Genomic DNA, 13,590 nt, shown 5'->3' with positions numbered 1-13,590 from the left:
CTGTACCACATGTCTTTGGACTTGTGGGGGAAACCGGAGCAACCAGAGGAAACCCACACCAACACGGGAAGAACATGCAAACTCCACACAGAAATGCCAACTGACCCAGCTGAAGCTCGACCTTCATGCTGTGATGCGATTATGCTACCCACTGTGCCACCGTGACACCCCTTAAATAATACAATATAAATAATAAATATATTATAAATAATATAATCTAAATTAATTAATACATCAATATTTCATTTGGATAATATTCTTAGTAGTGTTTTTCAGTTCAGAAAGTTATTTTGTATAATTTTTTGTTTGTTTTAATGTTAAAAATGTATGTTTAAATTATAAACGTGATTTTAATGTTTAAAGTTTTAGTTTAGTTTAATTATTTTTGTTATAAAATGGTCAGTATTATTTTTTATAAAAGTTCTTTTTTATTTGTTCAGGGTGTCTGCGGGGTTTTAAAATGTCTCAACGTCTTATATTTACAAAACCAAATTTTAGGCCTTAAAGTCTTAAATCCACTGAAATATTTTGTTGTAGGTCTTAAATAATTTTAAACAGGTCCTAATTTTCCAATGTCCATGTAAAGCTATAACCACTTGGTGCAACACCCACCTAAAAACTAACAATATATTATAATGAAAGTTTGAAGAAATGTTTATTTATTAACTCTATTTACTTATTAAAATGGTTTAATTATCTTCCTTACAAGGTTTTAAATTGGCCATTAAACAAATCTTTAGCATCTTTTTGAAATTTAATTCATTATGGTTTTAAAAGTGTTTTAAAAAGTCTTAAATTTGACTTGAGGAAACCTGTAGAAACCCTGTTTTTATAAAGAGTTTAATAATATTTTTTAGTGATTTAAATAATTTGTTACATAGTTATTTTATAAGAATTTAAATAGTTTAATTAATAGTTTATTTTAGGATTGAAAGTCCTATTTTGCTTAAGAATGTCGTTTTTTTAGTTTTATTCAAATTTTTTTGTTTAATTTGATTGCTTTTTAATTTATTTTATCTCATAAGCTTTGTAAATAATTTTTTACTTTTAATTTATCAAATAATGTACACAAATATTAAGCAACTGTGCTGCATTTGAGGGCTGATCAGTGTTTTTTTTTGTTTCAGGAGGTGGAGGGTCTTGGTGTGTCTCAGAATCAGCTCAGCGCTCTCGAACTGGCGTCTGAACAGAGTCGTCTGTGGCCAACGCTGAGTAAAGAGCAGCAGCAGGAGCGAGTGCAGAAAGAGGAGAGCACAGTGTTCAGTCAGGCCATCCACTACGCAAACCGCATGAGTTACCTGCTCCTGCCGCTTGACACCAGCAAAAATCGTCTGCTCCGCAACACCGGCCTTGGGGACGTCGAGAGCGTCAGCAACAGCTACGTCACCAACAGGTCAGTGTGGACTCAGACCGGGAGACAATAAGAAAACCAAACATTTTATTCAAACACAGGGTGTCCTCGGGGTCTTAAAGTCTTAAAATATCCTAAATTTCAACAATACAATTTTAGGCCTTAGCAAAATTATATTCATAACTAATATTATAACAGTCTGCTGTGCATACATTTAGTTTTTAAAGAGTTTTCTTTAAGTTATGTTGAAAAAAATGCACGGATACAACTGGAGTCTGCTCATTTTGACACATTATGTAAAATATGTGGCTAAGAAATAACTAAATAGAATTAGCATTTTATGGGGCAAGTACATTTTTTTCTGCTGGCTAATAACATAAATCCTTAGACTTTAGCCCTAAATAAGTGAAATTTTCATTCCTTGTGGTCTTGAAAATTAAACATTTGACTTGGTGAAACCTGCAAAAACCCTGAAATGAGGCAAAAAACAAATACTTATATATATAATATAAGTATAAAATATATATAAAGTATAATATAAAATGAGATATAATATACAATGAGTTTAATAAAATGTAGCAACAAAATAAGATGTAATGTAAAGGAATATGTAATGTGACATTAATAAAATAAGTCAAGTCACGTCGAGCTTTATTGTCATTCTGCTAATGTGTGAACATGCAGAGAAACTAAATGTTGTGTCTCGCAGGACAACAGTGCTACATAAATTAATCATAAATACAAACACAACACTGGACATAAGAGCTATTTAAAAACTATGCTTAACTAACATATACTGTAAAATACTTAACTATACACATAAGACTATACAAGTACTTTTACATGAGACTGAACAATGTTGTGCAGGATATTGTGCAAGAGAGGTATTAAAGGTGAATATTGTGCAAAAGAGGTATTTAAGGTTTAATAACGAATCGAAATGGAAAAATGTAATTTAATAAATGCGTTTTAAATATTCATTTTTAGTTTGAAAGCAATGTATTGAATTAAAAATATATTAAATGATTATAATATATGCATCTGTTTAATATGTAACCCGAATCTATCACAATTTCCACAATTTTTAATATAATTTTAACATAATTGTTTACTTTTTTAATTTATGTGAAAAGTAATGTGACGAAGCAATGCCTTTAATTAAATAAAGTAAATAAAATGTCACTTTTATTTCTAATTATAATAAGAATCACCTTTTTAAAAAAGTTCTATATATATATTTTATATATATAGTAATAGTAATGCCTTTAATTAAAGAAAACTAATATAACTAAATCCATCAAAAGTATAATAAAATAGTCTTTCCACATATAGTATTTATTTTTACTATATTTTTCATATATAATTTTAATAATATATATTAGACCACTAATTCAATTATTTTCATTTGTCCAGTATTGCGGGCAGCATGGCAGAAAGCTACGACACAGAGAGCGGCTTCGAGGATGCCGAGAGCTCAGATGTTGCAAACTCTGTTGTTCGGTTCATCAACCGATTTGTTGACAAAGTGTGTAACGAGAGCGGCGTCACCAACGAACACCTGAAGGCCCTACACACAATGATACCAGGTAAAGCCCCTTTCTTATTTTTTCCATTATTAACCCTCATATAAAATTATATTTTATGTAGAGCTGTCTAACAGGGAAGATTTTTAAAAATACCCATTTTAAAAATAATAGTTTTAATATGTGACTGTACATCTTTTATCAAAAAGAAATTACCCTAAATGTCTTTATTCCAGCCAAACTAAAATAAGTAAAATAGTTAAATACAATAAATATAATAATTATTTAAAAATAAATAAAATAATTTAAAAAAATGCAATAATTTTGACTTCAATCATACATTTTTCTTTTTCTTTTGTCCATCTTTTAATATTCCCAATTCTCTCAGACATCGTTCAGATGCACATCGAGACGCTGGACGCGGTTCACAGGGAGAGCAAACGTCTACCTCCCATCCAAAAGGTAACCAACTCATTGTTTTACGTTCCTCTGGGCAGGAAAGGCAGTGTAGAAAAGCAGGCCGATTCCTCCTCTCCCCGCCTCATCTCCTCCACCATTGAGTCCCAGAGTCACAACAGGTACGTTCAGCTCTCTGAGCGACGCCTGACTCTGATGCATGATGGGATTTCTGGCCTGCTGTTTTGAGCGCACTTCAGTTTGATGTTCTGCTGTGCTTCCTTTTAACATGTAGGTGTGATTTCCTTTCTTTTTTTATCGGAGCTCTTGGTTGCAAGGTAACCAAAGCAAACAACCCCGCAAAACCTTTATGGTTTATTTTTAATGTGTGTGGAGGTTGTGAGCGCCATTTCTGTTTGATTGTGCAATCAGATTATTTTGATCAGATTATTTGAGATCTCACTCTACTCTTTAAGAGATCTTCAATGCTTATGTTGTTCCAAACCTATCTTTTAATATGCACCTGACTGATTATAGCAATGAGCTTTATTTTCTTGTTCATATGTCCTTTCAGAATGTTTTACTTTATATGTTGTTGTTATTATTATTATTTTATGTTTCGTTCACTTATGTTAAGGTACCATATATACATTTTTATTTTCTTCCTTTTTTATTGTTACATATAGGGCGTACTTTGTTTCTTGTCTTATTATTGTCTCTTTTTTCACCTTGAATGTTTGGAAAAATATTTCCACCTACTGACCTTTAATGTCTTTCCTATTTTATTTGTTTTCTTATTTTATTTTGTATATATTTTTTATTCGTTTTTTTTTTATTTAATTTTATTTCCTATTTTATTTGTTTTCTTATTTTATTTTGTATATATTTTTTATTCGTTTTTTTTTTATTTTATTTCCTATTTTATTTGTTTTCTTATTTTATTTTGTTTGTATTTTTTATTCGTTCTTTTATTTTTTCATTTAATTTTATTTCCCACAGGGTGTCTGCAGGGTCTTAAGTCTTAAAATGTCTTAAATTTCAAAAAACTAAATTGTAGGCCTTAGAAAGTCTAAAATTTACTGATATATTGTGTTGTTTGTCTTTGAACAAGTCTTAATTTTCCTTCGTTTATGTAAAGCTACCCAATCAGTCCAACACATCCAATCACCAATAATAAAATACATTTAGCAAGTCTCTATTTAAAACTAATATTATATCAGTCTGTTGTGCATACATTTAGTTAATTTTAAGTTATGTAAAAAAAATAGTATGCATAGACCTAGGGTCTGCTTGTTTTTGACATATATAAAATGTGTAGCTTAGAAATAATTAATTACAATTTTTTACTTAACGTTTTTTGATGGGTCAAGTAAAAAAAAATCTGATGGGCCATTAAAAAAAAGCATTTAGCAGCATTTAGCCCTATATAAGACTGAAATTTCATTCTTGATTGTCTTAAAATGGTCTTAAAAAGTCTTAAATTTGACTTTGTGAAACCTGCAGAAACCCTGTCACACTTGTACCCTTATTTTACCCAAATATTCAGTATACTATTATTTTTTATTATTATTTTAGTTTTAATTTATTTTATTTTATTTATTAATTTATTTTTTGTTTCACACTTATTCCTTTATTCCCGAATATTCAGTAGACTACTTTTATTTTCATTATTACTGACATTTTTGTTTAAGTGAAGTTTGATTATTTTATATATATTTATTTATTTATTTATTTATTTATTTATTTATTTACTATACTTTCCTAACTAATATTAATAACATGATTTTACACCTTCATATCTCTTCAGATCTAGATTACTTCCACCTCTTTAATGTACCTTTTTTAATTGTTGAACCTCATGTTTTGTGCACCATGGAGGAATGTAAGTCACATGGGTTTGAAACATCATAAGCATAATAATAATAAACATAAAAATACACCCAATAAACCAAATCTTTTTAATCTATTGGTTCAGTGTCCTGTGACAGAACCAGACAGTGAAGTGTCATGAAGATCTTGCCTGAATGATTTTTTCACTCCACTGAGTTCGAAAGAAAACTCCTGTTTGCTGAAAAAGCCAGTCATGCATCTTTCATCACTAAGTGCCCAACAAACTGTGTTGTGACATGGGGCCTGCAATAAATGCATTCTCAGGAAGCCCACCTGCTGACATCACTTCCTGGTTTGGGCCAAAACATTGCTCGGGGCCAGTGAAGATGAGATCGTTCTGGAGATCCTTCAATGTGATGAAACTTGCTCTTGCATAAGCGCCTGCAGAGTATTTGTCCCATAATGCATTTGTTTATTTGATAACAAAAATGCTAGATTCATTGCAGTAAACACAGGCAACTTTTCCCAGCTGAAAATGTTGCTTCTGGCATTTCTGGATCCATGAAATAGGATTTGAAGAACTGTGGGACAGAATGTTTTACATCTAAATTGTAAATAAACTTATACAAGTATCTCATGTTTCAAGTTAACATGAAATCAAGATCGAGGCTGTTTGTTTTGAAGTACATTTCAGTCTCTGTATTGGCCTAGATTTCTCAGTTTTCAGGATATTGGTTAATAAGGGAAAAAAGACTTCCTTTTCTTTTTTCAAATTACTATAGTGTTGTTAAAGCTTTATTTTATTTATTTATTTATTTATTTATTTATTTATCTAGTCTTTCTAGATTAGTGCAATTGATATTTGAGTATTTAAAATAAATAGATATATAGACCTGATATCTAAAATATAATAATGAAGAAATATAGTAATAAAAAGAGTTAGAAGATGGATTATTTGTGTAAATAAAATGTTATTTGATACAAAAATATATTTATTATATAAAAAATTAAACTAAAGATATTAAAAATAGATAAAAATACTAAAGATTTAAAAACACTAATGCTAATGTCAAATAAAAATGTCAGTTTATATTAATATAATTTGCTATAATAGAAAAAAATGATACTGGATATAGAAGCCTGATAATTAAAATATAGTAATGAAGAAAAAAGTAATTTAAAAGAAAAAGTGTTCTAAAAATGTTAATTTACCTTTAAAAAAGGGATTATTTGTGTAAATAAAAATGTTATTTGATACTAAAAAAATTTATTCATTATCTAAAAAGTAAACTGAAGTCATTTAAAATAGATAAAAATAATAAAGATTTAAAAACAATAATACTAATGTCAAATAAATTTCAGTTTATATTAATATCATTTGCTTTAATAGAAAAAAAATGATTATAGATAAATAGGCCTGATATTTATTCAATATAAAAACTGTTTTAAAAATGGAAATTTACCTTAACAGATGGGTTATCTGTGTAAATAAAAATGTTATTTGATACAAAAAATGTATTCATTATATAAAAAGTAAACGGAAGTCCTTTAAAATGGATAAAAATAATAAAGATTTAAAAACACTAATACTAATGTCAAATACATGTCAGTTTATATTAATATCATTTGAAAAAATTATAATTGATTATGCGATTTTGTTCTGTGATTGGTCACAATAAGGATGCATTTTCATGTTCAAGTTTTCAGGACATTAATATGCTAATCTTGCTCTTTAACACTCAAAAATGTGGAACTGACAAAGAGGAAACACTTTTATGTTGATGAAACACAGGGTAACTTTTTGCTAAGCGATAGTGCTCGGCTATTTGTCTATTAAAAATGGGAAATAATATTGTATCTGTATCCCATTTCCCAAAGTTACCTAGCAATTGATCAGAAAGTTGCCTTGTTTATCATCAGCATTTCTGTGTGCTGTTTGGGATTTTGAATTATACGTTTCCTCCAGTTCATGATATCTAAGCATTCTGCATGCTGGATATGAAGTGTGATGTTTCATATTTGAGCCACTTGAAGAATATAAATGCACTATTTTTGTCATTGTTATTATATTATTTTATCTGTCGCTCTGCTTTCTTTTAATTGCCCTTTTTTTTTCTCTGTATGTGTCCAGCCTAAGCTTCTAAGGCCGACTCTTTTGCCCGGTGAGGAGTTTGTGATGGACGGGATGCGGGTGCACCTTATCACAGACGGTCGAGAGGAGGCAACGGGCAGTATGGGAGGACCACCACTGCTGCCCGCTGAGGGGGCAATCTTCCTCACTTCCTATAGGCTCATCTTCAAGGGCACTCCCACAGACCCTCTTGGTATGCTCCAATTGGTCAAGAACCGTGCATATTTGCATAATTCACTTGTTAAATAGTACTGTTCCCATGTTTAAGCTTCTTTTCCAGGGGTGTCAAACTCGGTTCCTGGAGGGCTGCACCTCTGCACAGTTTAGTTCCAACCCTGCCTAAACACACTTACCTGCAGATTTCAAACAAGGCTGAAGGACTCAATTAGTTTGATTAGGTGTGTTTAATTAGCATTGGAACTAATCTGTGCAGAGCTGCAGCCCTCCAGGAAGTAAGTTTGACACCAGTGCTCTGTTCATTTGAGTTTTGAAGGCTCTTTCTCAATAGTCATTTAGTTTAGTCAAGTCTCACATTAAAGTGAATCTTTTATTAAATGATTCAGTATGTGGACTTGCTGCATCCCAGACACAAATATTTGGTACCACTTTACTTTAGGTCACAATTCACAGTATTAACAAACCATTAACTAACTAACACTACTAGCTTAATAAACTACTAATCAACTGTTCATTATTATTTTATTTATAACTGTTCATTATATAATTAATAGGTACTAAGGTTGAAGTTGGGTTTAAGTTTTGGTTAGGATTAGGGATGAGATAAGATCATACTTTATAACTACTAATGAACAGTTAATGTCTTAATGATAGGCAGGTAATAAGCCAGCAGTTCATAGCATGAATTATGACCTAAATTAAAGTGTTGCCAAATATTTAACTATATATAAACAAGTGGAATTTCTGGATTATCATGGAATTTTAAAAGTGTATTCAAGACAATGAAAGTCAGGGTATTATGTATTCATTTTTTCCAGGTCATAGATTGTTGTGGATTTTTGTTGTTGCTTTAAATGTTACTTTACATATCAAAATGTCATATTTCTGTATCGTTTTTTATTATTATTATTTTTCATGCCTATTATGTTTTTTTCCTGTGCCATTTTATTCCTTTTCCGCTTGTCGACTGGCAATCAGATATATAAAAACTATATGATGATAAAAATGACAGCTTACAATATCAAGCAGCGCAAGTTGTGTTTTATTTAGCTAAAAATGAATGGAAGTGAATGAGATGCATTTGTTTTGCAATGGCAATGCTGATCTTATGTGCAAAATAACGTAGGCATGTCTTGTAAATTCAGCTTTTTAGTCTGTAAAAATCAAGGAAAAGTCAGTGAACTTGGCAACTGGCTTAGAGTGGGAATCACTGTCTGACCGTCTGAGATTAGACATGGATATAAACATGATCATGATTGTCAATAGGATTGCAACACATTTGTTACTACCATTAATTGTTCCCCATTTGGCATCTAATAGTGCATTTGAAACCAGAAACAAGTGAAATGTGTGGAGGAGCTCACATCTTTTCCACTGTTAGTCTGCTGATAGTCATGAATTATAGAAATGTCCTGCTTGTCTGAAGCAGTATTCTTTATTTTAGAGATTTAGGACGCTCATTTGACTCGTGTTTGTTTGGATTGTTCAGTTGGAGAGCAGGTGGTCACTCGCTCCTTCCCTGTCGCGTCCCTCACGAAAGAAAAGCGGATTTCTGTTAGTCTTCCCATGGATCAGTTCATCCAGGAGGGTCTCCAGCTGCGGTCCTGCACTTTTCAGGTACTGAGCATCATCTGTGCTTTCATTAATTAATTTTAATTTACTTAATGGTGTCTAAGCAATCCTAAATGTCCTTATAAACAATGACATAAATATATTTTTGTGTTAAATAGAGTTTGGCATCAACAAATCCTACAGATCCTCCATAATGAAACTAAATTGCTTCAATAAGTGCATATTTTTTACTGTGATCTTTTTACTAAATTGACAATGAGTTTTATTTTAATTCAAACCATTCTAAATATCCAACAGATGCTTAAAGCAAATATATAGTTAATACATTTACTTTAAATTTTTTTAAATGACCAGTAACTATATGCTTAAATACAAACAATATTAAATATTAATTTTAAATTTAATAATATTAATTTGAATTAAGTAATATTTTTATTTTATTTTATTTTAATGATGGCCAGTGATTTTGTATACAAAATATTATAAACAACATTTTTATTTAGGTTTTGGATGTTGGATAATAATATTAAGTCATATTTAATTTAATAATTTAATTTAATTTAATTTATATTATTTTATTTTATTTTATTTATTCGGTAATCTGAGTTTTTATTTAGGATTTGGATGGCCTAAAAAGACTTCAGACTTGGTGTGAAGGTTGAAATGCTTGCAAATAGTTTTATATGCATTAGTAATTTTAGTGGCCTACATTTTCAGTGGTTTCATTATTTGTGGTCCGTTGTAGCTGATGAAGATCGCCTTTGACGAGGAGGTGGCGTCAGATCTGGCTGAGGTGTTCAGGAAACACATGCACAAGCTCAGATACCCACAGCATGTCCAGGGCACGTTTGCCTTCACCGTGGGTCAGTCTGCCAAACTGGTGGTGGAGCACAAAACCAAGGACAAGAACCAGTCACTCAAGTAAGAACTGAAGAAATATGAGACCTTCCATTTTAAACTCTCAGGAGACCATTTCTTTCTCATACACGATCCAGCCTTTTCCTGTAAAAACTTTGGAGAAAACAGAAACGATGCTGAACCAGCCTTGAATTATTTAATAGTGGAAATCACAAAAGCCCTGCATTAGCAGCAAATGGATGTCATACCAAACACAGAGACAGCTTTTATAATGGAGGGCCAATTATACTCAAAATTGCGTTTAGTATCAGCTCAGACGTGCGTTTAAATGTCTCATTTTCTCTCTAGACTGGAATGTGCTTAATTTTTGCACACAAACACGATACACTATGGTTTATGTGAGAATAAATATTATAAAAGACATCATTATTTAATGATATTGTTATGAAATTATGCTTAAAATATGAATGTAATTGTAAAATTGTGTTTGTGTCCGAGTATGTTTTTTTATGAGTTTGATATTTTGTGTTTTGGTTTGGTTTTGATTTAGTATGGTTTTTTTTTTGGTATGTATTGTTGTATTGTGTTTTGGTATATTCTGTTTTCTTGTGTTGTATTTCTATTTTGTTGTGTGTTTTTTTTTGTTGTGTTTCGGGTTTTGTTTAATTTTTTGTTTAGTTTTCTTTTCTTTTTTGGTTTTTGTTGTGATATTTATTTATTTTTTTGCTTTGTTGTGTTGTGTGTTTTATTTTTGCGTAGTTTTTTTTTCGTGTGAAATGATAGTCCTTATATGATAGTCCAGATATATATATGTTTAATCAAAACACTGTTCTTACTTGCCTCCTTATTCTAGAACGCTGTCCAGAAACCTGGTAAAGACTGCAAAGAGGACCATTGGGCGTCAGTATGTGACCCGAAAGAAATATTCTCCACCAACCTGGGAGAACCGCAGCAGTATGCAGTCAGAGATGGACGAGGATGAAATCTCTGGTAAGACTTTTTTTAAATTGGCAATCACTAACACATGATTATCAAATACAAATTTTATTCACATGTTTTATTTGGCATATACAGATACATACACAGTATGATATGCAGTGGAATGCTTACACAAACACTTGTGACCTTAAAAATAACAACAACAATAAAAAAAAAACAAGAATAAATTATATGAGAAGTAGAAGTTGTGCAACAGAAAATAAATGCAATTTAAAGACTTTCGATATAGAGTATGTGGTTGTAGAAAAAGAAAAGGACATGGTTTAAAAATATAAAAGAAACATAGAAGGGTTTCTAGCAAAGTGGCTGGTGCATAAGAGAGGAAGGATTGTATCTGATATTAATATTTTTCACAATTTTTATGCAATAGTGTCTGAAGAGCCGGAGCCGAGTTCATTGACACTCTCGTCCACCATCCGCTCGTCTGACCGTCAGACCATGAGTAACGTGGTGGAACGGGCCTGCTGTCGGGACTACCAGCGGCTGGGACTGGGCACGCTCAGTAACAGCCTGACCCGCTCCAAAAACGAGCCCTTCCGCATCTCCACCGTCAACCGGATGTACACTGTATGCCGAAGGTGAGACCCGTTAAAGTGACAGTTTACCCAGAAACAAAGATTTACTCAATCTCGCATGGTTGAAAACTTAAGACCATTTCTGTCAAGCACAAAAGAAGATGTTTTGAAAAATGCTGGAAACCACTAATCATTGACTTCCATAGCATTTTCTCTTACTATGGAAGTCAATGGTTACCGGTTTCCAACATTCTTGCAAACTCTGTCAAGCACAAAAGAAGATATTTTGAAGAATGTTTGAAACTGGTAACCATTGACTTATATTGTATGAAAAAAATGCTATGGAAGTCAATGTCTGTCAACATTATTCAAAATAAAAGAAACTAAAAAACTGCTTTGAAAAATGGCATTGGCATATTATTTACAGCAGTGTGTGTGTTTGCTTCAGTTATCCAGGGTTACTGATTGTCCCTCAGAGCATCCCTGATTCCACCATCCAGCGTATTTCCCGCTGTTACCGGCAGAACCGTTTCCCTGTGGTTTGCTGGAGAAACTCGCGCACTAAAGCTGTGCTGCTGCGATCAGCTGGTCTGCACGCTAAAGGAGTCGTGGGCTTCTTCAAATCACCCAATGCACCTACTGCAGGTAAGAGCTTATTTTATTTTATTTTATTTTATTTTATTTTATTTTATTTTATTTTATTTTATTTTATTTTATTTTAAATGTATGTACATAATGTATGTGTGTGTACTGTGCATATATATTAACACACTCATTTCCTTGTGTATATTTGAGAAAATGTTTATTTTTATATACAATCATTAAATAAATACATACTTATTTTGATTTTAAATAAATGTTTGACAGCTTATTATTAAACGTTTTAAATATGCAAATTAATATATGTATGTAGGAATGTAAAGTTTAATTATTTATTTTATTTTATTTTTTTGTTAATTTTAAAATAAACGTGGTTGTGTTTTGTTCTAGGCCCGTCTCAGGCCGACTCCACCAGCCTGGAGCAGGAGAAGTATCTGCAGGCCATCATCAGCTCCATGCCCTCATACAGCGAGGCCAGCGGGAGAAACACACTCAGCGGCTTCACCTCCTCACACATGAGCACCTCAGGTCAGACCCTGAGCCTAAACTGACTCACTCAGACTATTAGAGGCTTGAAACTGCAGGCAAAGTTTTGAGATTTAAGGCTTTTTAGCTAAATATAAAGAGTTTTTTTTTACGAGTCTAGGTCGAAGAAAATGTCCAAAATACACCTTTAAGGGTTTCAGTTGTTGCACTTAATCAGTGTGTGACTCTAGATTTCAGGTATAGTCTATATTTTTTAAGATTGAGCCATAAATCTCCACTTCAGCAGCACTTATATAAAGAAATGTTTACAATTTTATTCAAATATGACTGTATTAAGGTTTATAAAAAGGGTATTGTTCATACATGATTCGATCATTTTGTTCTGCAAATCTTTTTCTGGCTTTCACAGTGTTTTTTCATTAATGTGGAGTGATAAAAAGATTCCCCAAATCTAAAAACCTTTGACTCGAATATAACGGGAAAAAAAAGAATTTTTGAAGCTGATTTTAATTCTTGTTGACATTTTTGTCCTAGAGATATGTCAATTAGCACACATTTAAAGAAACAATGCCTCATTTGCATATTTAAACACTATTTTTGCTATACAAAAACTATTTTTCATGTTTTAATCAGTCAACTGGGGAAGTACGACTCTAGTTAATAGTCACCTGCAGTATCTTATCCTAATTCACAAATGATATTCACACCCTTTTATATGTTATCTTTGGGCCTCAGACTCATCAGACAAGCTGAGGCAACCTAAAATAGGAGCTTTAATGAAACAAGTCATGGGGGCTAAAGAAGACGTACCGGGAACCTTCAGTCGAGGAGGTGAGCACATGTTCAATGTTCAGTTTAAGATGCTCCAGACTAAACCTGCCATTCATTCCTCTTATCCCAGTCCTTTATTCAATCCAACATAACAGAGGAAGTCATTGTGTGCATAATTTGCCAAATAACCCGTTTAATCCCAGTAACAATTGTGACCTATATTTTTTGGCTTATTTCTGGAAGCTCTAAAAGTCTTGATGGATTCGGATAAGAAATTAAACTTTTGAATAAAATAATTGATGCTTTTAATTAAAATGAGAGAGTGTCACGTGAATATATCAGTTTACATACTTCCTGTTTGCGCACATATAAGATGTAAAT

At 31.9% G+C, this 13,590-nt stretch overlaps 1 protein-coding gene across 5 annotated transcripts in view; it reads left to right on the top strand.

Annotated features, from left to right (window-relative positions):
• Window positions 1–13,590, top strand: part of sbf1 (SET binding factor 1) — a 73,843-nt gene that overhangs the window by 50,687 nt on the left and 9,566 nt on the right. For all 5 annotated transcript variants that reach the window (XM_056455926.1, XM_056455923.1, XM_056455922.1 and 2 more), the window contains 11 exons: window positions 1,128–1,393; window positions 2,765–2,937; window positions 3,263–3,336; window positions 7,232–7,424; window positions 8,898–9,025; window positions 9,726–9,901; window positions 10,692–10,828; window positions 11,208–11,415; window positions 11,801–11,997; window positions 12,343–12,480; window positions 13,174–13,269. In XM_056455926.1, the coding sequence (XP_056311901.1) occupies window positions 1,128–1,393; window positions 2,765–2,937; window positions 3,263–3,336; window positions 7,232–7,424; window positions 8,898–9,025; window positions 9,726–9,901; window positions 10,692–10,828; window positions 11,208–11,415; window positions 11,801–11,997; window positions 12,343–12,480; window positions 13,174–13,269 (1,786 nt within the window). The remainder of the gene's footprint in view (window positions 1–1,127; window positions 1,394–2,764; window positions 2,938–3,262; window positions 3,337–7,231; window positions 7,425–8,897; window positions 9,026–9,725; window positions 9,902–10,691; window positions 10,829–11,207; window positions 11,416–11,800; window positions 11,998–12,342; window positions 12,481–13,173; window positions 13,270–13,590) is intronic.

The sequence above is a fragment of the Danio aesculapii genome, chromosome 4 (genome assembly GCF_903798145.1).
Source record: "Danio aesculapii chromosome 4, fDanAes4.1, whole genome shotgun sequence".
Lineage (NCBI taxonomy): Eukaryota > Metazoa > Chordata > Actinopteri > Cypriniformes > Danionidae > Danio > Danio aesculapii.
This window is presented reverse-complemented; position numbering and strand designations above follow the sequence as displayed.